Source organism: Panicum virgatum, chromosome 3N (assembly GCF_016808335.1).
Source record: "Panicum virgatum strain AP13 chromosome 3N, P.virgatum_v5, whole genome shotgun sequence".
Lineage (NCBI taxonomy): Eukaryota > Viridiplantae > Streptophyta > Magnoliopsida > Poales > Poaceae > Panicum > Panicum virgatum.
The window spans coordinates 30,224,458-30,252,392 of record NC_053147.1 but is presented as its reverse complement, the minus strand read 5'-3'; the positions used below and the strand labels follow the sequence as shown (position 1 = coordinate 30,252,392).

The window sequence follows — 27,935 nt, the reverse complement described above, 5'->3', positions numbered from 1 at the left end:
GACTCAAACAAAAGCAAACCGTTTCTCTTGTGAAACCAAACCAAACCGAATTGATTGCTAGAGAAACCATTTCTCACCAAATTGAAGTGGACCCAATTCAAAATTCAAACCATTACAACCGGTTTTAACCCAAACCATTAGCAGGTTGAGTGGAGAGCTCCCCAAAGTAGGGGGTTTTAGTAGAGGGTTTGCTCGAGTGTTGTTTTTTTATTCCATCCTCCAAATTTAAGATGCGAACTTTATTTAGAGAGTCTGCTGGAGTTGCTCTAAGACAAGAGCAATACAGATATCATCACATCTGTCGAAATTAGAAAACCATTAGTTTCTAACCTGATCATGTAATAAATTAAATTTTGATTGTTTTGCTACATTATTATAGTAAAACTCGAAAATGAAACCTGGCTTTGAATATGTTTGTATGCTATTTAAAAAACATTTTTATTGAAGCTAGAATCTTTTATTGGGTATCGAAGAAAAATTCTAAAACTTCAAATGGAATGAAAATATATAGTGGGGGAAAACATTGGTCAAGCGGGCATATCAAACTAATCATACAAAACCGTTGTATAAAAAGTGCTCCCATCCTTCCTTTTAATTGAAAAATGGCAAAAATTTATTCACATGGAAAAAACTCTTATGTACCTAGGAAACAATCATGCAAGCTCGTCGAGGAAAAGATTGTACATCTAATTTATTCGAGAAGGTTATTGAACTGGAAAAAGAATTGTTCAAGTTTAACACGGTATATATGGCTAAACAAACAAACATGGACCAATTGACACACAAAGCTACGTTATGTGAGTGCTTGTAAGGATGAATTCGACCCACAACCAGCGTCACTTCACTAATAATTAGAAAAGGAGATAATGTTTCCACTTGCCACTTTGATACACGAATTTTTACATTGCTAAAATCAGTGAAAAACTAAAGTCCATTTTTGCCTTCCTAATAGTTTGTCATTTGCTACACCAACACCTCTTTTGTTCCTTTTCTAGCTTCTAAACCCTTCGTTAATTTGCAGCCCTTTCCTACTTCTTCACATGCATCATGATGACCTTTCCATTGGTTGATCCTCTTTATTATATTAGTCAAGCAAGCATCTCGTCTTATCCCCACCATTAGTTTGTTATCGGACGACCCGAGACACAACAGAACAAATCTGTCTCAAGATATTGGTCCAGGGAATCGAAGGAATTGCAAAACCGTTTATCCGGATCGGCACCGGAACACGAGATTTTTCGCATTCCAATCTGATGCTTCCGAACGAACTAGCACCGCGCCAACCCCACCCCCACGTCGTTGCAGTTGCAGCGGAACCATCGATCTCGAGCACCCCCGTCCGTGATAAATAGCCAGCGACTCCCGGCCCCCATGGCTGGGGCGCACGTAGGATCAGATCACACAGGAGGACAACGACGATGGGTCAGGCGGCTTCAGATCTGCCATCAATCCGCCTGCCAAAGAGAAGGAAGCTCAACGGCGTACCGAGCCCGGGGTCCGCCGATGATCTGCCGCCCCGCAACTCGCCGCCGCTGGAGCAGTGGCTGGACACCGTAGCGGCGTGGAAGGCCGAGCTGAGGGCGTTCGGCCGCGGCCACGCGCCGGCCAACTACCTCAAGCTCAAGTACGAGGACGTTGTCCACCGCGGCGGCGGCGGCGGCGACGCGCTGCGGGCGCAACTGGCGGCGCTCGGGGCCACGCCGCCGTCGTGCGTCTACGCTAGGAAGCTCCCGGCGGTCCAGGCCGACCTCAGGCACGGGAGCCTCCCCGTCGGCGGCAAGCACCTCGGCAGGCACATCACGGACGCCGAGCTGGACGCCATCATCGACGACGACAGGACGGGGGCCTGGACGTGCCGGTGCTCGATCGCGAGGGCCGGCGCTACGACTTCAAGTGCGTCTATGCCGAGGACACCGGGTTCTACCACCTGACCGGGGCCGCGGAGTACGAGCGCTTCATGGCGGACAACAACGTGGTGCGCGACGTCAACGAGGGCAAGGAGCTTTTCATGGAGCTTTGGGCGTTCCGCACGCCGGCGCCAGGCAACAAGGGCGGGGCCTCCGCCGGCGACCACCCGGATGGGGATCTCGGGATGGTCATACTGTTCTTCGACCTCGACGCCGACGGCTTGGGCGACGAGCTCTTCGACAACGACAGCATCACCATCAAGCAGATGATGAGGCACTACCCTAAAGGATCGGAAGAGGCTGCCAACTAGAATAATACTGAATACGTGATGGGTGCGATACGAACTTGCTTGGCTTTTTTATTAGTGTTTCTTGTTTTCTTTCATTTGGCAAAAATTTATTTGGCTTTTACACTAGTGAGGTATTTTCTTTGGGTAATGTTCTAAGAGTACTTGTACAACGAAGTTGAGTTGTGTATTGGTGTCCACAGATCTCCATGTTCAGCGTTAAGTAGCTACGTACGGGAACATTATCGATGAGTGGGTACGCATTGGTGTTGACGATGAGATGCTACTCTAGTTTATCCCCACAAATTAATTACGTAGAATGTCATTCCAATTTCTTTTGTTAACTTCAGGACCGCGTCTTCAGAAATTTGGGGTCCCGATGCGAAATCTAAAATGGAACCCTCAAATAAGACATGGTAAAAAACATCAAATTTTAGTCAACCTAATCTAAGGGCCGAGTCTTTAAAGGGTTGGACTCTTATCTTATACTCTAATTTTTAGCTAAAAATATATAAAGGTCAAGTTGGATCGTAAATAGAGCACTGATTGCTCGAGTGCTGGTAGCTGCCCGTCGGTGCTAGTCCTGATGATTGGCTAATGGCGATTTGCGGACTGCCGCCACTAGTCGGGAAAGACAGATGGTGGAAGAGACACAGATAGTATAGTAGCAGATACTGCTGGATGAGGAATAGAAAACAAAAATAGAGATGAACATAGTATATACCTCGCTCATGGTCTTCGACGGGCCTGGTTAACTTATTGGGCCATCCCAATGATCCAAAATATCTAGTAGTTCCTATTACGCTATCCAAATATGGAAGACAATTTGGAGAAGCAAACTTAACAAAACAGCCTACAAGCCCAATACTTGTGCACCGTTGATTTGGTGCTTGATCGAATGGTTGAGATCACTTCAAAGAAAGTACAAAGCACAAGAAAAACCCTAGCATTCTCTCAGTCCATCTCTGGATGTCACTTGAGAGAGGGGGAGAGCAGAACGCACACAACAGAACATGAGAGAAGAGCGGAGGAAGAAGGTCTGCCTAGATTTGCCCCAAACCGATCTGCTTTAAGTCAATGATTGGAGGCTCAAACGTGCATGGATTTGTGCCAAACTTGGTGAACTCGTTATATACTTGGATTATTTTGATCTGGTTGGTTGATTTGAGGATTGGTTGAGTAGAGCATCAGATTTGAGAGGGGTTTCGTCAGTTCGGATGACTGTAGTCTCAGCACAGAACAGTTTCGGTAGATGTTTAGTTTGGGACTTTGGGTGATGAAATGGTGCCTGATTGAGCTCAAACTTTATCAGCGGGCAGGGGACTCCTGATCTACTTTTGTACCAAAATTTGTGCACCTTCAACCTGTGGTTTTGTGAGATATGATCTGTTTACCGATGAGGGCAAAATCTTTGACTTACCTGTTTGACTGTTATCATACATCTTGCTAGATAGTTGTGGTTGTTGTTGTTGATGCCAAGTTGCATCGCAGTGAATGCTACTGGTGCAATCCTCTAGAGATCCTACAAAAGACTTCTTATAACCATTTGTTGATTATAGTGGAAGTTTCGAGTGGACCGATTGGTATCGTGCGTTTTAACTCCTCACCTTAAGGAGGTTTTTCACGCAAATTTTCATGTCTTTTGTGCATGTAATTATTATTCTTCCGCTGGATCTATGTTTCCCACATAAATTGTTATCTTTTGTGCAGATGATTATTATTATTCCAATGCATCTCTGTTGGTATATGTTCTTCTCAATATTCATCACAAGATGAGGAATTAATTATTACATTATTACTATCTTTATCCCAACTAGAGATGGTAAAGTGTCTTAAAATTTGACATAGATAATTCAAGTGCCGAGTCCTAAAAGAGCCTCGCTCTAATCCTGTACAATTTTGAGCTAAAAATATATAAGAGCCAAGTTAAATTGTGGAGAGACAACTAAGGTCATGGATCCCAACAATTCCATCTGTACATGAATGACAAAGGATAATTTGCTTTCGAGAGCCATTGGTTTCTGATCTAATTAACCCTTGGCCGAGTGAAAGGCCCTTGTTTGGTTTTGGTAATTGAGTGACAACTTAGGTAGACTAATAAGTGTTCATGTTGAGATACACATGTGATTAGTCCACACAAAGACACTAGTATGAGCAACATGTGCCATGGAGGAAAAATGGCTAAGTGTTGAAGCTATGCTCATATAGTGTGATGAAGGAACTCATTGCATATGAGACATGACATGGAGTCATGTGACCAAAGTTGAGAAGATCAAGACAAGGCTTGGCTTGATGGACCGGTTGTAATGGTGAAGGGCAAGTCAAGACTTTGAAGCGATGGACCGCGAGGCGGTGAAGCTTGGGCAAGACTTGGCACCGATGGACCGAGGCGACGGTGAAGAGCGAGCAAGGTCAAGATCGATGGATCAAAGAGGTCATGTGATGATATGGAGTGGATCATATCATTCAAGGAAGATCAAGCCAAGTGTTGACTCATGATGATGATTAGAAGGCTTGATGGAGATTGGTGTTTGTGTGGCATCAACGTTTGGGAAGATGAAATGGAATGCGCAAGGCAAATGTATGACTTGTAGGGCATTTCATTTCACCGGTCAAAGGTTGTGTAGAGAGGTGCATGACCGGATTTAGGATAGATGGTCGTACTATCAAGAGGGGCAAACTTGTTTGCATATCGGTCATCTAGTGCCACTTGAGTGATCTAACACTGCGATATTGCTAGGATCGAGTGGCGTGGTGAGATCAAGTGAAAATCCTTTGAAAATGATTGTGAAAATGCTAACACACATGCACATGGTGTTGTTTACTTAGTGTTGTTGGCACATTTGCAAAGGAGAAGGTGTTGGAGTTGATGTTGATCAACTTGGGGAAGCAAGAAAGGTTTTTCGGTGTTCTCCGGACACAAGGTTGGATCTTGGAATGGAATACTGCTTTGATCCATTGTGTTTTGGATCAAATATTCAGTTGGGTTGTGTAGTCCTCTGAATAAGCTTTTCATAGAGTCTAGGATCACCTAATTTGGACATCGGAGCTAAGAGTTATGAGCGTTTTACCGTGGTTTGTTTCTGCTGGAAATGTACCTGCGGACAGTCCACTTCTGGAGGGAGGACGGTCCGCCGTTGTCTCGTTTGAGCTCGAACAGAACCATTTTGGCTCTGGATGGTGGTCCAAAGTGAACTGCGGACCGTCCGGTCCTTGGAGGCGGACGGTCCACCTTTGAAACATGAAACGGGTGCAGAAACTTGGTCTTTATGTATTGGGTGTCCAAATGTACTGCGGACGGTTCGGCCCTTGGGGGCGGACGGTCCGCCTCCTACTAAAAATTCTGGGACAGAAACACTACGGTTTCTGTGTGTGCTCACTTTTTAAACGGCGGATGGTCCGCCCCTGGGGTGCGGACAGTCCGCCGGTCACTTCCAGATTTAGTCAGAGACGTTTGCAAATCGGTTGGTTCGAAGTTTTGAACTGCGGACGGTCCGCCCCAGGAGTGCGAACAGTCCGCCCGGGGCTCTAACGGTCGACTTTGATATGCAATCATTGCAGTTCTAGCCGTTGGTTTTGAATGACGGACGGTCCGGACTCTGTGAGGCGGACAGCCCGCGAAACCTCTGTTTTCACGGGATTTATGTGTAACGGTTAGTTTGAGACTTCCCTCTATAAGTAGAGGTAGTGGCCGGCCATCTAAGAGGTGCAGCACCTTGGGGACTTGGTGTCCTTGTGTGAGAGTGCTTGAGAGCTCTCCAACTCACTTGTGTTTAGAGAAAATCATATCTGCTAAGTGAGAGAGCGATTCTAGTGCATTGCATTGAGAGATTGCAAGAGTTTGGCACTAGGTGATCGAGTTGCAAGCCGGTGGTGCTTGTTACTCTTGGAGGTTGCCACCTCCTTGACGGTTTGGTGGTGTGTCTCTATCGTGAAGCCCGCAAGAAGATTGTGCAGTGCTCCGAGAAGTGTTTGTGAGGGGTATTGTGCTCACCCTGCGGGAGTCGTGAAGAGCAACTCTAGTTGAGCGAGACGCGAAGAGCAACAAGTGGTCCAGCCGGATCATGTGCTAGAGCTCAGTGTGAGCACTCCACGTGGGAGAGTGTGACTTGAGAGTCACCACTAGCAAGAGGATCGGCGGCAACCTTGGATCTTGTCTCAACGGGGATTAGCTTGGTGGCAACTAAGTGAACCTCGGAATAAAAATCACCGTGTCAACTTTGTCTACTCTTCTCGGTGGTTTGTATTCTCCAAATCACAAGTCTTGTATTTACATTCATATATATTTTGTGCTTGTGTAGTTGCTCCTTTAATTAGTTAGCTTGCTAGTTTTCTTCCTTGCTTGTGTGGCATAGAAGTAGCTCTCTTGCGTGACTAATTGGCTTGAGTAGCCTTGTTAGTCACTTTGCTTAGTTTGTGTAGCTAAGTAATTTTGGGCTCTCTAATTTGACTTGTGTAGCCTTACTCTTGAGCACTACTAGTTGTGCTTAGGCTTTATGCGCTTTGCATACTAGTATGAGTAGGAGCTCTCTCTTTGTTGCTTGAGTACTAGTGCATAGGTTTATGTGACCTTGCAATCTAGAATTGTGTAGGTGAGCTCTACCTAGCTGGGCACCTAAGTTGCTCAATTAGAATCCTTTTTGTAAGGTGCAAGTTATAGATGGAGGGGTGTAGTCTTGGCTACATCGATTAGTTTAATTCTGCACTTGTTTCAATTAGCCGGCAACGTTTTAAGTTTTAGAAAAGACTATTCATCCCCCTCTAGTTCGCCATCTCAACCCTACACCGAGTTTCTAAGGATAACCTGAAACTTGTCCTGATTGTTGACAATTTACTGACATAGTAGTTTTTTTTTCCGGAACAACAAGTAAAATAACTCCATCGTTCGATTTTAAAATATAAAATATTAAAGACAAATTAATTGTATATTTAAATGATAGAGTATGTGTTTATATTTTATAAAAAGGATGAGTCGTCCTTTGCGTAAATTGAACTTTAGTTGATCAAAACTAGACAATTTTGACTTGGAACAAAGTTAAGACGACCTACAATTTGAATAGAGGAACGATACACTCTATCACCTTTACTTGCCATCTCACCCATGTAACTAAAATGGCAATGTGGAACGACCAAAATGTGTTTGTTACAAAGTGACATATATGTAGGAAGTAAGGTACACAAGCAGAGGTCTAGCAGAGGTGTAAAATCTAGCCCATGGGTTAGTTGGGCCACAATTATAATAGTACATAAGGCATGGTAGTTCAAAAATAGTCTCAAATGGAAAGTTGAGAGTGAAATGAGCTAATTTAAATAGCCAATTCTAAAAAGTATTGCAGCCTTAGATTAACTCTTTTACACGAAGTGAGGATAAAAGCATAAGTAGATTGCATTATGATTAATCTAAACGGCAACCCGCTCTAGCTTCATCAACGCGCTGCCCCCTCTAGCTTTATCAATCCTAAATGCATTTAACTTAAAAGCATAATGCAACCAGTGCATGTGATGTGATAGCCTTTATACTATCGCAAAGTCTAAACGGCAACCCGTCATGCGCTAGCCTAGTGCGCAACGCGCGTGCCGCCACCGGCGGCGGGTTGTTGCCGAGTTAGGGTTCGGGGTTGCTGGGGAGCTTCATCCCCGGTGGGCCTAAAGGGGGGGGGGGTGGGCGGTGGAGGCGATGGGCGCCGAGCTGAGGCGGAGGCGGCCTCAGCCTCTGGAGCGGGCGGTGGGAGACGGCCGATGGGTAGCGGGAGCGGCGGAGACGAGGAACGGGAGCGGTTAGTGTGCGAGCGGTGGTGGGCAGTGGCTAAGGCTGCCGGAATTGGGGGTAGCGGGGGCGTGGTGCCAGAGCCGAATAAGGACGCATCGGTGGGTCGCACGCTCTCCTAGCGCGCGACCCGTTGCACGTTAACCCTGCCCTTATACTATTTGTCTAGCTCCTATATTATAGTTTTTTAATGTTTAAGCATACTTTCTCATGTCATGCGCATATCATTGCAATCATTCATATCATATTTATTTATCAAACATTATTGCACTCGTGTAGAGACCATAACTATTGCAATCATTCATATCATATTTATTTATCAAACATTATTGCACTCGTGTAGAGACCATAACGCCAGAGCAAGAGGAGGGTGAGCCCGATTCGGAGGTTGTGGGAGATGACATCTCTGTTGAGAATCAAGGCAGACACATATGCATCTTTTATCCCCCTATTTTGGATCATTTAAGTATATATGTCTTGTTTGTGCATGAGTTACCATATGTATCCATGTTTAGAACCTAATTGATGCATTACCAACCTTGCTTAGGACATACCCAATAGTTGCGTATGTTTGCTAGGTGTCACGGATTATATGCTTGGCATGCTTAATGTAGCGCCTGGAATAAATTTATATTCCGCTATCTAAAAGGATCTTGTTCAGGTAGTGGTGGACTCACTGATAAGGTAAGACAAGGTGGCGCCCTACCTAGTGCTAACTAGGCAGGTTGACATGCGATGTGCGTCGAAAGATATTAACTTGAAAAAATGATGAAACATAAATTTATATTTTGTTGTACTCAATTCAATATTAAATTTAGATATTTTATGCTATCATAATGGTCATCTAAGCACAGTATAACTTTTTTTATTAGAAATCCGTTGACTTTTAGGTGTGAGTAAAAATAGCTGACAGATTAACGTATAAAATTAGTGATGAAAGAATAATTCGATCCTATTTTTTGAATTTATGTATGGGAAACAAATTACAAAAAGTATTAGAGCTATCATAGATGAACGTGGTGTACAAAGTTATTATTTTCATATATGGCCGTGTTTGGTAAAAATTCCCGCAAAAAAACGAATGCACGCATGGAGTACTAAACCAAGTTTATTTGCGAAACCTTTTCATGGATGGGTGTAATTTTTCGAGACGAATCTAATGAGACAACTTCCACCATGATTGGCTATAGTGATGCTACAGTAACCACCCCCAAATCATCATCTAATCATACGGTCAAAGATCTTATTAGCTACAGCACATGCTACAGCACCATGATTGTGAAGATTGTTTCATAATTAGACTTCATCTAATACCTCTAATTAGTGGTCAAAGGGGCAAAAAGTTTTCATGACAATTTTCTCATACCCCAACCAAACACTGCCTATAGGAAAAGATAAATTTATTTTATATTTTCTATACGAAATCACCATCGATGCTTTTTTTCAAATAATAGAGGCACATAATAGTACCGTGGGTCCACTAAGTGAGCCACACTAAATGTGCATGGGTCCCAAATGGTGTGGGTCCCACTAAGTGGGCCCCAAAGTGTGGGTCCCACTAAATGTGCGCGGGTCCCACGTGGGTCCCACGTGAATAGCACGCGGGTCCCATATGAGGCCCACCTAAATAGCACACGGGTCCCCCGTGGGGCCTCAATTCATGAGGGAGCTCCAATTCTTGGAGGTTTTAGATATAACTAGTTTGGTAGGCGCGCTATGCGCGCCCGTATAGGAAATTGCTAACTCGAAGTAGTATTTTTTTACTGTTCTCGAAAGAGGATCATACGATGTTTTAAATTATATTAAAAAATATATTACTGTGAAATACGAATTTTTTTGTATAAAAATATATATTTTTTATTTTACAATAGACTTGTAGTGTGTAACGATAGGTATTATTGTCTTTTATGGACATCATGGACTTATGAGATCGTATAGTATAGATAAGATGCTATGATATATTTTTTTAAGTTTGGTTTAGTACAATCAGTTAGTTAGGTGGTAAATATTTTTAACGATCTAAAATTGTCAGTTGATGTAAAATTAACACATAGGCTATCCCTTTATATGCTGGATCGTTCATATAAATAAATGTTGTTAGAACTTTAGTTTCAAGTGTATATTAGATAACTGGTGCTATAAATATTAGAAAGTCTCAAGTGTATATTAGATAACTGGTGTTTTAAATATTAGAAAACAAATATTGGGAAGTTAAAAAAAAACAGAAGACAGACTTATATTGGAAAGGATAAAAAAACTCATGAACAGTACTGAATAGTGTCGTGTGGTGTCCACTTGTGGACAATGCGTGGGGCCCACTTGTGAACAGTCTTAACAGTGCATGTGGGCCACTTGTGAAAGATATTAATAGAAAATAAACATTGACCTAAAATATTAATAGAAAGATATTATTCGCTACTATGTTTGAAACAACATCGTATCGATGTATTGAGTTAAATCTAAAAATTACAGTAAAACGGCATAGTAGTTTAGAGTCTGAGAGCGTGTCAATCTCAAGTATTTTAGTATAGAGGTACAGACAATTTTTCCTTAGGAATTGGTTTTTTTTTGTCAGTAGGTATAGTTTGATTACTTTAGTAGGGAAAAAAGATTAGAAATGAATGAACAGTTCAAGTATATTTTGTGAGTTTACGGAGGGAAACCCAAATCCAAAAAGTAGTAGAACTACCAAGTGTGAATGTAGTATGCAAAGTTTAGTTATTATTGTTATATGTAGAAAGTAGTTAAATATATTTTGTGTTGTCAAATAATGGAAGAAAATTATTTTTTAAGATAAAAGGCTCACTTAATAGAACTGTGGGCCCCACGTGGGTCCAGCCTGAATAGCGCGTGGGTCCCACGTGGGTCCCGCCTGAATAGCGCGTGGGTCCCACGTGGGTCCCACCTGAATAGTATGTGGGACCCGCATAATCAGTGCGTGGGTCCCACATGGGGCCACGATTCACGGAAACGCTCCGATTCTTGGAGCTTTAGTATAGTATATTAATTAATAATAATATATATAGTATAGATATAGATTAATGTTCGACTGGATGTCTCAATGAAGGGGAAAGAGAAGAAGACCGAAGTCCCGTGGGCTGGCCCAACATGAGTTATGTAGAGGAAAGGAGATTGCTTGTATACCAATACGCTGTCACGATACGATTTTCTCTAAAAATAGACGAGCAGACTAAATAAGGTGATCAACTCTCACACATGGTCTTCATTTCTATTACATAAATATAGATCATTATGATGAGAAATTGTTTAATATGTTGTGATCCCTCTTGGTATATGCTTATTGTATATAAATTATTAATCCTCCAGCGTATGAATTCACATATTAATACTCACTACTACATAACAGGCATTTGTTCCAGACCATTTGTCCCGGCTGTTTTTTGGGCCCGGGACCAAGGTGTCTTTTGTCCCGGATGCAACAGCTAACCGGGCCAACAGGGATAGGGGCCTTTTGTCCCGGTTGGAACCACAAACCGGGACCAAAAAACCACTCTTTTGTCCCAGTTGGTGGTTTCAACCAGGACAAAAAGCCCCGCGGCCCTTTTGTCCCAGTTGGAACCACCAACCGGGACCAAAGGCCACTCTTTTGTCCCGTTTGGTGGTTCCAACCGAGATAAAACTCCATGGCCCTCTTATCTCCTTCCCTCTCCCCCGTCCGAGCCATTCAGCTCACTTGTTCTTGCTGTTTTTGGCTCGGGAGAGGGAATTTCTTGCTCATTTCTTCACCACATTTGTGAAGATCTTTGATTCCCCCTTCCATCCATTGGCGCTAAAGGTTTGGGGCTTGTTTATCTTTTCTTTCATTGCTTGTGTAGCTCATTTCATTCTTTGGAAATATAGAAAATATGTAACTCATTTCTTGGACATTTAGATCGCATATGTAGGTGTGATTTACTTATTTTAATTGATCCAAAGAGTGTAGTATACTTGTTTTAGTTGATCTAAAGGATAGTAGAAATTTTTAGAATGAGTGTAGACACTTCATGTTATTTACTTATATATATCACCATATTATGGAAAATTAATTTTATTTAATAAATTAATGAAAGGAGTATAATATTTTTTTTAATTATGAATGGATTATTTTGATACTTTGGTGATGTATTTATCACTACTACATAATTGATTTATAGGGGGCGGTAAAAATACTATTTTTAGGGACGGACTTCAAATCCGTTACTACTTTTTACAGCTAAAAATAATATTTTTTGGAACGGGTAACGCATCCGTTCCTAAAAATCCATTTCTCGAGGTGAACCATGCTCTCACCCGCCTCTACAAATACATTTATAGAAACAGGTGAAAAAATAATCTGCTCCTAAAAACACTCCGTTCGGCAGCCAGTTCCAGCTCCAGCCCAACAGTATTTTTCTCTCACACCACTCCAGCCACCAGCTCCAGCTCCAACCAGCCCAACAGTATTTTTCTCTCACACTATTCCAGCTCCAGCCAGCCAAACACAGGGACGGGTTATAACCTCACCCGCCCCTACAGATAAAAAAAGAAAATAAAAAAAATTGCCGACCGCTGCTGCACAGGCGGCGCAGCCCCTCGCCGTAGCACCATTCGCCGCCGTGCTGCACCACGGCGCCGGAAGCCGCCGCGCACGCGCCTCGCGGCCGCAGCCCGCCGCGTTCGCGCCTCGCTACGCCGCTGTGCCGCGCGCGTCACGCGGCCGCTGCTCGCCACGCCGTGGCCGCTGCACTAGCTCTGAGCAGCCGGCCGCCGCCTGCCGCGGCGCAGCGGCTGCTGCTGCTGCACTGCCTTGCAGATCCAGCAAGGGGAGGGGGGCCTGAGCCTGCCGCCCTGCTGCGCGCGGCCAGGTGCTGCCGGCCACTGCGGGCCCTCCTGCTGCCGCGCAGGGGAGGGGGTAGGCGCCCAGCTGCGCGCGGGGCTGCTGCTAGCAGCGCAGGGGGCAGGGCGCCTCTCGCCCGGCCGGCTGCGGCTGCAGGCCACCGCCCTGGCCTCATGCTCCGCGGAGGTCGTCGGGGACGGAGAAGACGCCGTAGCCGCGGAGGTCGGGGGCGAGCATGAGGAACCCGCGGCCGGCGAGCGCAGCGGCGAGCCGGGAAGCCATGGAGGAGAAGCACTGTCGTCCCATCCACCTAACAGATTAGCCCATCTGCGCTGCTGCTGCTTTGTTTTCTCCACGAAGCATGAAACGACAAGGCAAGGTGCCAGCGCCCCGGATCGATGACGTGGAGCGAATGGATACTGCCGGATCGATGACGTGGAGCAAACGGACAATCTTGACAAGGCTGATTTTTAGGGGCAGGCTAGAGGATCACCCGTGCCTAAAAATTAATTTGTAGAGGCGGGTGGAAGCTTTAGCTGCCCTTACTAATAATTTTTTAATTCATTGTGAAAAATTGTTTAGTTCATTAAAAATAGCAAAATATTTTTAAAAAATGTGAAATTTTTACCAGAAGCTTATTGCGACTGGTATAATTTAAAAAAAGTCAAAATCTAATTTGAGTGTCCATATTAATTCGAGATGTGGAAACCACAATGAATAGCTCCCACACTAATTTATTTCATACAAGTTAAGTCTAGTTTTATGTTTTTCAAATATTTAATTATTACGTTCAATGAAATACATTTGTCATGTTTTTTCCTAGTTTTGTAGATCAGAATAGGCTTATTGTACAAATTTCACAATTTTTCAAGATTGTTTGCTATTTGTTTTAAATTAAATGATTTTTTAGACTAAATTAAAAAAATATTTATAGGGGCGGGTGACACCATCACCCGTCCCTATAATGCATTTCTAGGGGTGGGTGATGCCATCACCCGCCCCTAAAAATATTTTTCTATTTTATTTGAAAGTTCATTGAATTTTTTACAAATAGCAAAACTAATTAAAAAAATATGAAACTTCTACACTATGGTTATTGTGAACTATAGCAACAAAAAAAATATGTCAAGTATATTTCAGTGTATATAAAGGTTAAGATTATGAAAACCTCAAAGTATGACTTGAGTTATATAAGATACTATATAGTTATAGCTATTAGAGAATTTGTAATAATTTTTTGGACCATTAGGTGACCATAAATGAAAAAGTTGTCAACTTCAAAGTTTTAGATCTCGTAATTCTCTACAATTTTGATATAAAGTTTGATTTCATCCGAGATCATATAAAAAAGTTATGAATTTTTTTTTTGCGTAGAACCATTTGTAGGGGCGGGGTATGCTATCACCCGCCACTAAAAATAGATTTGTAGGGACGGGTGACGCTATGACCCGCCCCTACAAATGCAACCATTTTTAGGGGCGGGTCATGGCATCATCCGCCCCTAAAAATACTATTTTTAGGGGCGGGTGACGCCATGAGCCGCCCTTAAAAATGGCGCCCATTTTTAAGAGCGGGTGAGGGGGTGAACCGCTTCTAAAAATTCTTTTCTAGGGGTGTTTCGAATGCTACAGTACCCCCACTCTATTTGTAGCAACGGGTGAAATTTTGGTCTGCCCCTAAAAAAATCGAGGCGTTCCTACAAATCGTTTTTGTAGTAGTGTATTCAGGCTCACATTGAAACCATCTAGAAGTTTAAAAAATCTTTATTTCGAAACAAGTATACGTCGTTAATCTCCATCCAACGGTGATGGCACTACCTTTTGGGGATACACGATGCGCTATAAGAACTTCGCCAATGGGCTGGTCGCAACACCAGCACTTCCGTTTGATACGCATGCATCATTTGGCGTAGTCAGCGTGGTCGTTGTTGCACTGAGAGCATATCAACGAGCACGCTGCCTATGCCAAGTGCTGAGTTTCTATCAACCGTAAATGTCGGTGTTGCGACTGGCCTATTGGTAACGTCCTTGTACCATTTCGTGCCCCCCGGAAGGCAGTGTCATCACTGCAGGGTCGAGGTTACCGTAAATTAAGACAAATTTTCCGGTACGTATTCGAATATTCTTTGCTCGTTTAAAAATCTTTTAGTATATATTTATATAGATACCTGATAATTTATTTTCTCTTAAAGTGTATGAGGCAGGCACAAGAAAACAATTTATGTGTATACTATGTTTGCGAGAACATGCACAAGCAAGTTGGTCCTCGGAAAAGCTTAGCAGAATGGCAGCAAGAAGTAGAAAACTTGTCAATGTTTCAACTCTTATTGTAAAAAGTCATATTAAATATTCCCACTTTTCCATAGGTCGAGAAAATGCGCAATGAACTTATACCAGAGGAAAGGATTCTGGCGGTTCAAGAAGCTTTGTGCGGATTTATTAATGATGAGGTCCTCAAAGTAAATGGCGAATTCTACTACGACGGAGAGTCGTACATCAACAATAAAAGCAAATATGATAACATTGTGTAAAACTTGTGAGGCACTTTGTGAATTTGTAATTAAGAATATGCGTATGTAAATATATGTGTATATGTCAATGCATTTCTATTTATGTGTATGCATATATTTGTGACTTACTTTATATATGCAAACTATTTGGGACCAATATTATGCAAATTAATATATATTTACATTTATTAGTGTAATTGAAATGAAAGTATAATTAAAATGAAAAAAATGAGAACTGGAAAAAAAAATGGACCTTTGGTCCCGGTTGGTAACACCAACCGGGACAAAAGGGTCCTTTTTGTCCCGGTTGCCAGACCCGGGACAAATTCTGGCCTGGCGGTCCCGGTTGGGAAACCGGAACAACATGAGTTTTCCAACCGGGACAAATTTGATGTTCTGTAGTAGTGACTGTACTAGCGCATATGTTGACAAGATAACTTTAAGCTTCTTAATAAATATATCGATCATCTTAAATTTATTATCATCATATATATTATGAGATTAAGAGTAAATCTCAAACTAAAAGCCCACATAAGCTACAACTTTTCTAAATAGTTTCACAAAACTATAGCTACTTGTACCCTCATTATGATTTTCTATGTCGACCTACAAATGTTTTGCTGTTGGTAGGCCTTTTCCTTTCTCAAAATGCTGCATGAGCGGAGCTCTGCATTTTATTAGTATAAGGGAACAGGAATTTTACAACTACGAGTGGTACAAGCAACGCTAAACGATGCCATATACGTTCAAATTTCAACTAAGTAGAAACACACTCAAGCTCAAAAACAACACAACATATATAGGTTTTGGATGCTCAGGGGTGCAAGTAAGCTTGCGGTAAGGACCACGAAAGATGCAGCGACGAGCAGCTAAGATATCATTTCATAAGCCTGCAGGAGGATTATTGCCATGGCCGCCGCTGGGACTATGGCCTGGACTGGTGGTCGGCGAGTCTGTCTCCTTATTAGCTGCAGGCACCTGTAGAACACTCCTTCCAGAGCATGGATAATGATGGTGCGTGCTGCTGATAGGTGCCCTAGCTTCCAGCTGCTTCCTTGCGCGAGCCGGCACAGGGAGCTGCACGAAGCAGGTGGTGGTGCTGAGCAGCAACATGAACACAACAGCAGCGGTTTTCGATGAAATGGCCATGGAGTTCACAAGCTACAGAATTTAGTTGATCCCAATGGTAGCTGGTTTGGAATTGGAAGAGGAGAATGAGAGAGCACAGGAGCCAAGCTACGTACTCACAGCTAGGATGGGTCACCTCTTGAGCCAGGTTCCTTCTTTATATAGGTAGATTGTACCACTGACCGCAGTTCAAAAGATGGTCCTTAATTATTTTTATGGGATAGTGGGGGACGACTGGCCACAAGTCGCCCGCACATCAGGAATTTAGGTTTAGGATATGCATGTCATTATCTTAACAATTTCTTTTACAAATCCTGAGACAAAGGAAACATATTTCCTGTTTTCTTTTAGGGAAAAGATCTAAGTGTCACCTAAGTGAAAAGATACTGTATTGGTAGTATTTGTAATGAGAAAAATCGTGCGATGAGAATCTGCAAGTCTCGCATATGTAGTTAACCTAGTGACAGCCTCATTGGTACCAGGTTGATGCTTTGCATGATCATTTTCTACTTTAATTTGTTTTGCAGTACATCGATCAATCACTTGAACTAGCAATCCAAAACAAAATAAATCCAATTTAACAAGAGCCAATTTTAAGAATCATGTTGGATTATAAAGAGACCACCAGAGTCATAATCCGTTACCAGTGCTACCCCGCTCGTAATAACCACTGCCCCTCCCCCCACCACCGCCTCACGCTACCACCAGCTTTTCCTAAACCCTGCCCATCGATCGTCCTCCATCGCCTCGGCCAATAACATTCAAAAACTGAATTATTAAATTCAAAAACTGAATTTCTATAGTGGTTCGAGGAGATGTGGACGGGATCATCCCTAAACGAAACATTCCTCTTAGATCCAGTCCATCGCATATATGTATAAATTTGTACCGAAACTAGTTCTAATACTTCTTTTTATTACCGAAACTAGTTCTAATACTTGAGAGTGACACACGGTCAACATTTGTGCGGTACCAATTTACCAAGGAAGCATCATTAGGCATTCAATTTACATATTAATTATTAAAATACATAGGTACAGTAGTTTCAAACATGTTGATCCACTTGTAACGAAACGAGCATATATATAACGCCGCACTTACCATCCACACTTTGGCAGCATGAAAGTACCAAGTTGCAGCAACAATAACCTATCAGGGTGTGTCCGGAAAATTCGGTGGAGGAAGAACATTCAAGTTGGAGGTTCTAATTTTGTTGCTCCTTGCTGCGTATAGAAAATGGAGGTTCCAACTTTGTTGCTCCTTGCAGCATATCGAATACGATGGAGTCTAAAACGGCTAATGTGCGAAGCCGAAAGAAGACATTACCTAAAAAAGAATCCTGCCACGAAAACTTGTTCCTCCTTGGTGGGTCCCATTCTTCTACAGATGCTAGTACTTCTATTTATTTAAATTTAAAAAAGGCAGTTTGAATGCATTTTTCTTTGTTTGGTTCCGGTTGGCTGCCTGGAACTCGTTCGATGTTCCATGCCGAGGTTCCATCGTCTTTTCTGGCACAATGCAGCTGATCTAGATTTTTGCTTGCAAAGCACAGGGTTTCGTTTTCCTTTTAAATTCACCACTGAACGAAGAGATGTTTTAAACTTGTCAGATGGTTGCAAACTACAGGGTGTTATATTCTTGCAACATCATGTTTGTTTGGCCTGAGTCGTCTCAGCATAGCCGGTTCCAAGCCCGGGTAAAGGAGGAGGGTTGCGTTAGGTTTTGTCAAACCAGCATAAAAAATAGCCACTCTAATAGATTTGAAACCCACAAGAAACTCGTTGGGGCGTAACCCTCTTAGCGACGCGCTACATCGGAACCCGGGTGTGGTGATAAATGGGCAAGGGCCGGGTCGCCATCCCCCAAGGGCGCGTCGTATCGTGACCTGGGTACGATGATAAGTGAGCAAGGGTCGGGTCGTCAGCTGAATAGCGCGCTACATCTACGCCCGGGTGTAGTGAAAAATGAGTAAGGGTCTTCGCACTTCTCTCGACGGATGCGAAGGGTAAGGAAGCTAACCGAGCCAACTAGGATTCGTATAGGTAGCTGGAACGTAGGGTCCCTAACGGGTAAGTTGCGAGAGCTAGTTGATGCAGCAATTAGGAGGTGTGTAAATATTCTATGCATTCAGGAGACTAAATGGAAGGGCCAGAAGGCGAAGGAGGTTGAGGATACTGGCTTCAAGCTTTGGTACACGGGAGCAACTCCGGGTAGGAATGGTGTAGGCATCTTGATTGATAGGAGCCTTAAGGATGGAGTCGTAGAGATTAGAAGGCAAGGCGACCGGATTATCCTAATCCGGTTGGTAGTTGGAGATTTGGTTTTGAATGTGATCAGTGCCTATGCCCCTCAGGTAGGCCTTAGTGAGAGTACCAAGATACAGTTCTGGGAAGATCTAGATAGCATGGTTAGCACCGTGCCTACCAGCGAGAAACTCTTCATAGGATGAGATCTCAACGGCCATGTGGGTGCGACTAATGTAGGATTCGAGCGAGTGCACGGGGGTTTAGGGTATGGTAGCAGGAGTCAAGAGGGGGAAGATGTGTTGAACTTCGCGTTAGCCTACGACTTGTTGATAGCGAATACCGTGTTTAAGAAGAGGGAATCTCATCTTGTGACGTTTCGTAGTGGACAACACTCGAGCTAGATCGACTTTATCCTTGCTAGGAGGGAGGATATACGTGATTGCTTAGATTGTAAGGTGATACCTGGGGAGTGTGTTGTCCCTCAACACAAGCTTGTGGTGGCGGACTTTCGTCTTCGGGTACGTGTCCACCGGGACAAACGTGCCAAGATTGCGAGAACAAAGTGGTGGAAGCTTAGAGGGGAAGCGGCACAAACATTTAAGGAAAGGATGCTAGGTGAGGGGCGTTGGAAAGAAGGAGAAGACGCAGATAACATGTGGCTAAAGATGGCAACATGTGTTCGGAAGGTGGCCTCAGAGGTGTTTGGCGTGAGTAGGGGAGGCAAACAGGAGGGGAAAGACACCTGGTGGTGGAACGACGAGGTGCAAAGGGCTATTAAGGAGAAGAAGTAGTGTTTCAAGCGCCTCCACCTTGACAAGAGTGCAGCCAACATCGAGGGCTATAAATTAGCGAAGAGGGTTGCAAAGCGAGCTGTGAGTGTAGCAAAGGGTAAGGCGTATGATGACCTGTATCAGCGGCTAGGCACGAAAGAAGGGGAGAAGGACATTTATAGGATGGCTAGGATCCGCGAGCGGAAGACAAGGGACATCAATCAAATCAAATGCATTAAGGATGGGACAGATCGACTGCTAGTGAAGGATGAGGAGATCATGGATAGATGGAGAGAGTACTTCGACAAGTTGTTTAATAGGGAGAGTGAGGGCCCTACCCTTGAGTTAGATGACTCTTTTGACGATACCAACAGACGTTTTGTGAGGAGAATTCAGGAGGTAGAGATCGGGGAGGCTTTGAAGAGGATGAAGGGAGGTAAAGCGATGGGTCCTGATGGTATCCCCATTGAGGTGTGGAGATGCCTAGGAGATAGAGCAATAGTATGGTTAACTAAGCTTTTTAATCTCATTTTTCGGTCAAACAAGATGCCGGAAGAATGAAGGAGAAGTATATTAGTACCTATCTTCAAAAATAAGGGCGATGTTCAAAGTTGTACTAACTACCGTGGGATTAAGCTGATGAGCCATACGATGAAGTTTTGGGAGATGGTTATCGAGCATCGCCTAAGAAGAGTGACAAGTGTGACCCAAAACCAATTTGGGTTCATGCCTGGAAGGTCAACCATGGAGGCGATTTTCTTAATACGGCAATTGATGGAGAGATATAGGGAGCAGAAGAAGGACTTGCACATGGTCTTCATTGACCTTGAGAAGGCATATGACAAAGTACCGAGAAATGTCATGTGGTGGGCCTTGGAGAAGCACAAAGTCCCAACTAAGTACATTACCCTCATTAAGGATATGTACAAGGATGCGACAACGTTTGTCCGGACATGTGATGGCAACACCACTGACTTTTCTATTAACATAGGCCTACACCAGGGGTCAGTATTGAGCCCTTATTTATTTGCTTTAGTGATGGATGAGGTCACAAGGGATATACAAGGTGAGATCCCTTGGTGTATGCTCTTTGCTGATGATGTGGTGTTAGTTGACGAGAGTAGGGCAGAGGTTAATAGGAAGTTAGAGCTGTGGAGACGCACGTTAGAGTCGAAAGGGTTCAGACTTAATAGGACCAAGACCGAGTACTTGATGTGCAATTTCAGCGCGACTAGGCATGATGGGGGAGACGTTAGTCTAGATGGGCAAATGGTGGTCCAGAAGGATACTTTTCGGTATTTAGGATCGGTGCTACAAAAGGATGGCGATATTGATGAAGATGTTAGGCATAGAATTTCAGCTGGCTGGTTGAAATGGCGGCAAGCTTCTAGCATCCTTTGTGATAAGAGGGTGCCACAAAAGCTAAAAGTCAAATTCTATAGGACAACAATTCGTCCGGCGATGTTATACGGTGCTGAATGTTAGCCTACAAAAAGGCGACATGTCCAGCAACTGAGTGTAGCAGAGATGCGGATGTTGCGGTGGTTTTGCAGGCACACAAGGAGGGATAGAGTCCGGAACGAAGTTATTCGGGATAGGGTCGGCGTGGCACCAATTGAGGAGAAATTTACCCAGCATCGGCTGAGATGGTTTGGACATGTCCAACGAAGGCCTCCTGAGGCGCCGGTGCGTAATGGGGTTCTTGAACGGGTCGATAATGTAAAGAGGGGTAGAGGTAGACCTAAACTGACGTGGAATGAGTCGATTAAGAGAGACCTTAAGGATTGGAATATCTCTAAAGAGATAGCTTTGGATAGGAGCGCTTGGAGACTAGCTATCAATGTGACTGAACCTTGAACTTATTTCTTTCGGGTTTCATCTCTAAACTACCCCAACTTACTTGGGAAAAAAGGCTATGTTGTTGTAATTGGTTGATGTTATTTTTGGTGGGTGGGTGGGAGTGGGGGGAGGGGATAAACTGTTATGGTAATATAAAACATATTTGTTCTAGCCAGAACGAACTACTTAAACATTAAGAAATGAAGAGAGTGACTCTGAAAAACCCTTAGGAAAAAAAATATTCAGGACGACATGATCTTTTGGAGCTGAGCTCCTTTTTCATGCAAACATGTACAGATCTGTAAACTTATCATTAGGGGAAAAAAAGTAACCTGCACAGTAGCTGTATTCTCAAAAAAATTGCGTATGAAAGGCTCCATACAAAATATATCTTCAGGAATCCAAGTGTCGCCCATCTTTGGGAATGAATTATATGCATGCCCCTGCTCATAACAATCATAAATAATTAGACAAATAAAATAAAAGGTACACCTAGTTTCAAGATAGAAACTGGAGTACAACACACATAGAGAGAATGTAAGACCTACTGCATCATTGCCGGCAACAAATGCTCCAGATATAGCAGTAATGCCTACCACAGCACTGACAGGAATAGCCAACTTCCTAATTTTTGATGCACCATTTACCCAACTCATTGATCCGGTTGGAGGATCTGGCATCACTACTGACAAAGCAATCCACAATATACCACAGTATATAACAAATGCAGATGTCAGATGAGTTGCCAATCTGTAAGGGTTAACCGTTGGTTGAACATACTCAGATGTTGGTTCCTGAGGTGAATAGAAAAATAGTGAAACTCCAAACCTCAAAGTAGTAAAACATGAAAGACATTGTATAAATACCTCAAGACCACTTTTCACCATCCACCAGCCAATCAGTCCTTGTGCACCACCAAGTGCAAAAAGAGCTGACAGCCTGAGTCCAAGATGGCGGGTAACATACCCTTTTGCAATGAAGTATGCAAAGGGACCCGCAAATACAAAGCCCAAAGCTCTTCCCCACATTCTGTGTGCATACTCCATCCAGTATATAAATTTGAAATCTTCAAGGCTCATTCCTTTGTTCACCCTAGATATGTTAATAGAATGTTGCTATTGCATTAGACAGAAATATGATATGCACAGCCTCTCGCAATGAGAGGGAGCATACAAGGAGCAAATGAAGGAAACACGTCTGGGGATAGTTATAGTTGTTTACAGGAAAATAAATAAAGATTGCTAATAGTCCATCTGAAATTACTTTTCCTACATAGCTACCAAAGTCATACCAATTACTACAAAGTATTCCATCCTTTTTTCCCCTTTGATGTTCTAGGCTGAAGATGAGGATGTTCTATGCTTTCCAAATTGAGAATACGTTTAACACTGTTATCATGTTATCATTAGACAAAAGACACATGAAAACCATGAAGATTTTCTGTTGATGCACCTGATGTTTTGCCAACTTTGAACAGGTTAAAAAATTATTTCTTTTGATGACAAAACTTTGGTAAAGATCCATTTTCTTTGGCTCTCTAGTTCACTTTTTTTATTTTTTGAGCCAAAGTGGACAGAAACATGGGCAGCCAATTCAGTAATGGCCGCCGATGTCCCAACCACAACAATAAGAAGTCAAAATGGAGAGGATTGGATCACAAAGCTTAGTCAAACCTTTCACATGTTCCAATACATAAGTTCTTTCTGAATCTGGCTTGTTGATGGAAGAAAGAGGTATTAGCGTCCCCTTCACGGAGAATTTTATTGCTAAGCTTCAGGTGGGTGAGCAGATCATTGTAGATCAAGAAGGAAAACAGGAGGCCATGCTGCAGTTCTATGAGGATCTGCTAGCCACAACTGAGAACAGAGAACACACCATCAATCTAGAGGCCATTGGTCTGCAGCAGCACGACCTCTCAGTTTTAGATGAGCCGTTTTCGGAAGAAGTCTGGAATACAGTAAAAAACATGCCACAAGATCAGGCACCGGGTCCTGATGGATTTACTGGTAGGTTCTATAAAACCTGCTGGCACATCATCAAGGACCATATTATGCTTGCTCTTGCCGCAATACAGCAAGGTCAGGTGGCTCGTTTCAGATTGCTCAACACAGCTTACATCACTTTGCTCCCCAAGAAACCTGATGCTTTATTGGTCAAGTATTTCAGGCCTATAAGTCTGATCCACAGTCTTGCTAAATTGATGACCAAAATCATGGCCAACCGACTTGCTCCCTTGTTGCCCAACCTGATCCCCTCAAATCAGAGCACCTTTGTTAGGGGCCGTAGCATCCATGATAATTTTCTTTTTGGTCAGCAGATGGTCAAGGCCTTGCACAGTTGCACAGCAAGAAGGAGGCCCACATTCTCCTTAAATTGGACGTCTCGAAAGCTTCTGACTCGGTATCTTGTTCTTTCTTAATTGAGATCATGAGGCACTTGAGTTTCGGCCAGAGGTGGTGTGATCTGCTCTATTTGGTCCTCTCAACATCGTCCACACAGATCTTGGTTAACAGGTCGCCGGGTGATGTCATTTTTCACCATCGTGGTCTTCGCCAGGGGGATCCCCTCTCCCCATTGCTCTTCATCCTAGTAATGGACATGTTGAACTCTCTGATCAAGTTTGCCATCCAGCAACAGCTCCTGCAGCCTCTTGCGGTTCAGCATGTTACACACTGAGCCTCTTTCTATGCGGATGATGCTGTGGTTTTTCTTCACCCCAACAGCAACGATCTTCAGGTCATGAAATTCTTACTCGATTTTTATGGACATGCCTCTGGCCTCCACACCAATCTTTGTAAAAGCTCAGCTTCCCCAATTCATGGCTCTGAAGAAGACCTGCAGCGCACAACCTTGCATTTGGCCTGCAACACAAAGACTTTTCCTTGTCAGCACCTTGGGCTTCCTCTCACCATTAGGAAACCCAGCAAAGATGTTCTCCTACCCCTCATTGACAAAGTGGCCGATCACTTACCCGGTTGGAAAGCCCCCCCTCTTGAACAGGGCTGGTCGATTGGTTTTGACTCGTGTGGTACTAACAGCCACCTCCACTTATATGATGATTGCCTTGGATCTCACTAAGTGGGTAATCAAGGCAATTGACAAGAAACGGCGGGGTTTTCTTTGGAAAGGGCAGGAAAAGGCTAATGGCGGTAAATGTCCCGTCTCATGGGAAAAGGTTCAACGGCCGCTTGAGTATGGTGGTCTTGGTGTTCATAACCTGGAAGTTTTTGAGTGGGCCCTTCGGATCCGGTGGCTCTAGGCACAAAAAACCAATCCCAACAGACCTTGGGCTGGACTCCGGATCCAGTTGCCGGAGAAAGCTAAGGCTCTTTTCAATATGGCAGTTGATTCAGTGGTTGGCAACGGGGAGTCCGTCCTATTTTGGACAGACCGCTGGCTGGGTGGTAGTACGCTGGCTGAATTGGCCCCCAATCTTTTGCAAGCTATACCAAGGAGGGTGGTTAAGTCAAGAACTGTAGCACAGGCTTTGCAGAATAGAGGTTGGGTTTGTGATATTAAGGGAGCACTTTCAGTTCAGGTCCTGATGGAGTACCTCCAGATCTGGGATCGAGTGGATGGGATTACACTACAGCAGGGTGTCCCGGATCAATTTCATTGGAAATTAACTCAGCCAGGATCTTATAGCAGCAAATCAGCTTACGCGGCCTGTTTCGTTGGTTCCATCAGGTTTCCTTCATGGAAGTATATATGGAAGAGCTGGGCTCCGTTCAGGGGCGGATGCACACCCCGGGCCACCCGGGCCGTGGCCCGGGGTTCGGCCCAAATTTTTTTCATTTTGCAGTAGTTTTTACCTCTGGATTTGGATCAATTGCTGAAGAAGGACTTGGATCAATTGCTGAAGAAGAATAAATATATTACTTCGCGATGGCGCTTTTTGTATGTTATCTATCTTTCCGTTTATATTTTCATGTATCTTTTGAACTGTGAGTTTGTGGACGTCCATACTTAAAACTCGGCCCGGGGTTCGACTCAATCCTGGTTCCGCCACTGGCTCCGTTGCGGTGCAAATTCTTTCTTTGGCTTGCTATTAGACAACGTATTTGGACAGCGGATCGCCTCACCAAAAGAGGTCTGCCTCACCAACCTACTTGCCCACTATGTGACCAGGAACAAGAATCAGCCCAACACCTCCTGCTCACATGTGTGTTCACTTGTCAATGCTGGTCGCTGATCTCCCAGCATCTAAACCTGGACATTCCTGGGCCGGCCACCCTGACGGTCAGTTTATCCACCTGGTGGTGTGCTGCTGTTAAGTCTGTGCCTAATGACTGCCGCAAGGGCCTCAATTCCCTCATTATTTTGGTCACTTGGGAAATCTGGAAGCACCGGAACGCTTGTGTGTTCGAGGGGGCTCATAACCAAGTGTTCAGCGGCTCCTGCAGACAGTGTCAAATGAGTGTGTTTCTTGGTGCTTGGCTGGGGCCTCCAAGCTGAAAGAGCTCCTTGGTAGGTCGCTGGCCCCGGCCAATTAGGCTCTGGTGGGCTCTGGTCGTTTTTTTGCATTTACTGTAATAGTCTGTAAAATGGTGTGAGTTGTAATGAGTACAGGGGTGGTCTAATCCCTGTATTCTTTCCTTTTTTCCCTATCTTAAATGAAATGACGCACAGTTCTCCTGCGCTGTTCGAGAAAAAATACATAAGTTCTGACAGTTAAACAGTACTCGAGAAACGTTCACTAGTAAGGATGCGTCTTTCTTTCATCCATTTCAAGTGACCCATCAAATTTATCATGCATTTTTGTACTGTTTATGTTGTAAATATTTTTGTACAGATCCTTCAATCAGCAGGGGGCAGTTATTAATATTTTTACACTGAAGCAAAGTGCAACACAAGCTCAGTAGCACCAAAGTCGTGAGAATAGTGTTTCATTGATATGAAAAAATCATCTCGGACGATCACAAAATTGAATATGCAAGAAAAATAAGCCTTTGTTCATCAAGCAACAAGCCATTACCTAGTTTCACCAGTGGACATCAACAATAGCAGACAAAAGTAAGGCAATATAGAAATAAAATGGCAGCAACTGCATCCTTACCTCTTGTATTCAGGTGACTGCTTGTATTTCTCAAATTCCACAAGCCATGCCTCGTCTGACATTGGTGGTATTTCACCAGTGAACTTCCAGTCAGTCATTGACAGCCCAGATCGTGTGAGCCGAGTTATTCCTCCGAGTACGACCAAGCTGAATACCCTGGCAGCACACCCAAAGAGCCATATCCCAACTGCCATCTGTGCTTGAGGCCCTTCTGTAACAAGTAACTTCAATCCTTGATTTGCTGTTCCTTTGACCACAGTTGAATTTAGTGCAGCCACAGTAGTTGACATTTTCCTTGTGCATTGGCCCAACAAGGTCTAGAATGGAACACTTGAATCAGCAGTAAATTCTGAGAATTCCTTTTACCATAGGTAAGCTGGTGAATTTTATATTGCACTACATACCATATTCCTTAAAAGTTCAAGAAATGGTTTTGTGCAGATGATGTGTGAATTTGTTGTTCAGAGGTTAATCACATAAGTACTCCTGATCTCAAATTCTACATGGGCAAGCTTCATTACAGCTAATGCACTATGATCAATCAGATAAACCTCTAGGAGCCAGATAGCATATCCCACTATATGCTAATTCACTAGCAAATCAGATAAACATCTAGAATTTTGGAGACAGGAATAAGCAATGAGATGAAGCAATTGCCCCAAAATTATCATATGTCAGTACATACTACGTATTCGACACATTGAGATGATTCCTCAAAGTGGCCGCGCCCGAGACATTTCCCACGAAATTGCTCCGATCACGGTCGGCATTTCCTCGGAAATGACGGGATCAACAAGGGGAAAGGGAACCACGGAAGGAGAGAGGTAGAAGCCTGGGAGGACAGCAGAGAGGCCCGCTCACCTTGGGAGCGAGGGAGCGGAGGGCGTGGAAGGAGGCGAATCGGGAAGCGGAGGAGAAGGCGCCCGTCGACCCCGGCCGCAGCGGGAGGAGGCATCCGCCGCCGCCGCCGCCGGAGCCGGGTCCAGCCCTAGGAACAGCGGGAGCAGGTGCGCTACTTGGGACCAGGCGGGGGAACATCAGAGTCGATGCCTGGTCCCTGCCACGCCGGAGTAGCGCCGCGGCCACCCTGCTCCCCATCGTGGCCCGAGGGGGCGGCCAAGTGGCTTGCCGAGGAAGAAGAAGCCGGCGGCTCGTTGTCGTCGGGGTTTAGACGTTTGGATACAGCTTGGGTTTATGATAGCGAGATCGTACGGGCGGCGGCGGCCTCCACCTCCAGTGCGCGGGCCTTCTCCTCGAGCACGTGCGTCGTTCAAGCCTTGAGGGCAGGGCAGCGGCGCAGGCGCGGCCGAGCCTCCTTCCTACTCGTCTACTCGTGACGCGGGATGCGTTGAGATTCGTAAACACCTAAAAACAGACACCTATATGAAGTATTAAATAAAATTTATTTATAAAAACTTTTGCATAGATGAGTTATAAATCATGAGATGAAACTAATGAGCCTACTTAATTCATAATTTGTAACAGTGATGTAACAGTAATCATCTGTTAATTATAAATTAATTATAGATTAATTGGGCTCATTAGATTTGTCTCGCGATTTACAATCCATCCGTGCATTAAATTTTATAAATAAACTTTATTTAATACTT

General features: G+C 43.9%; 1 protein-coding gene across 4 annotated transcripts; it reads right to left on the bottom strand.

Moving 5' to 3' along the window:
* Nucleotides 1-27: 27 nt before the first annotated feature.
* LOC120665632 (cytochrome c oxidase assembly protein COX15-like) lies at nt 28-27,612 on the bottom strand. Of its 4 annotated transcripts, XM_039945246.1 has the most exons (6): nt 27,187-27,423; nt 26,326-26,642; nt 22,136-22,361; nt 21,818-22,063; nt 21,602-21,712; nt 28-298 (listed from the first exon to the last, which is right to left on the bottom strand). In XM_039945246.1, the coding sequence occupies exons 1-6, from the start codon at nt 27,421-27,423 to the stop codon at nt 293-295; spliced, it is 1,143 nt and encodes a 380-aa protein (XP_039801180.1). In that variant the 3' UTR covers nt 28-292. The 4 variants fall into 4 exon arrangements, with proteins under 4 accessions (XP_039801180.1, XP_039801179.1, XP_039801183.1 ...); XM_039945245.1 differs by lacking the exon at nt 28-298 and having other exon boundaries at nt 21,473-21,712; nt 27,187-27,611; XM_039945249.1 differs by lacking the exons at nt 28-298; nt 27,187-27,423 and adding an exon at nt 27,011-27,141 and having other exon boundaries at nt 21,473-21,712.
* Between the last annotated feature and the right edge of the window lie 323 nt (nt 27,613-27,935).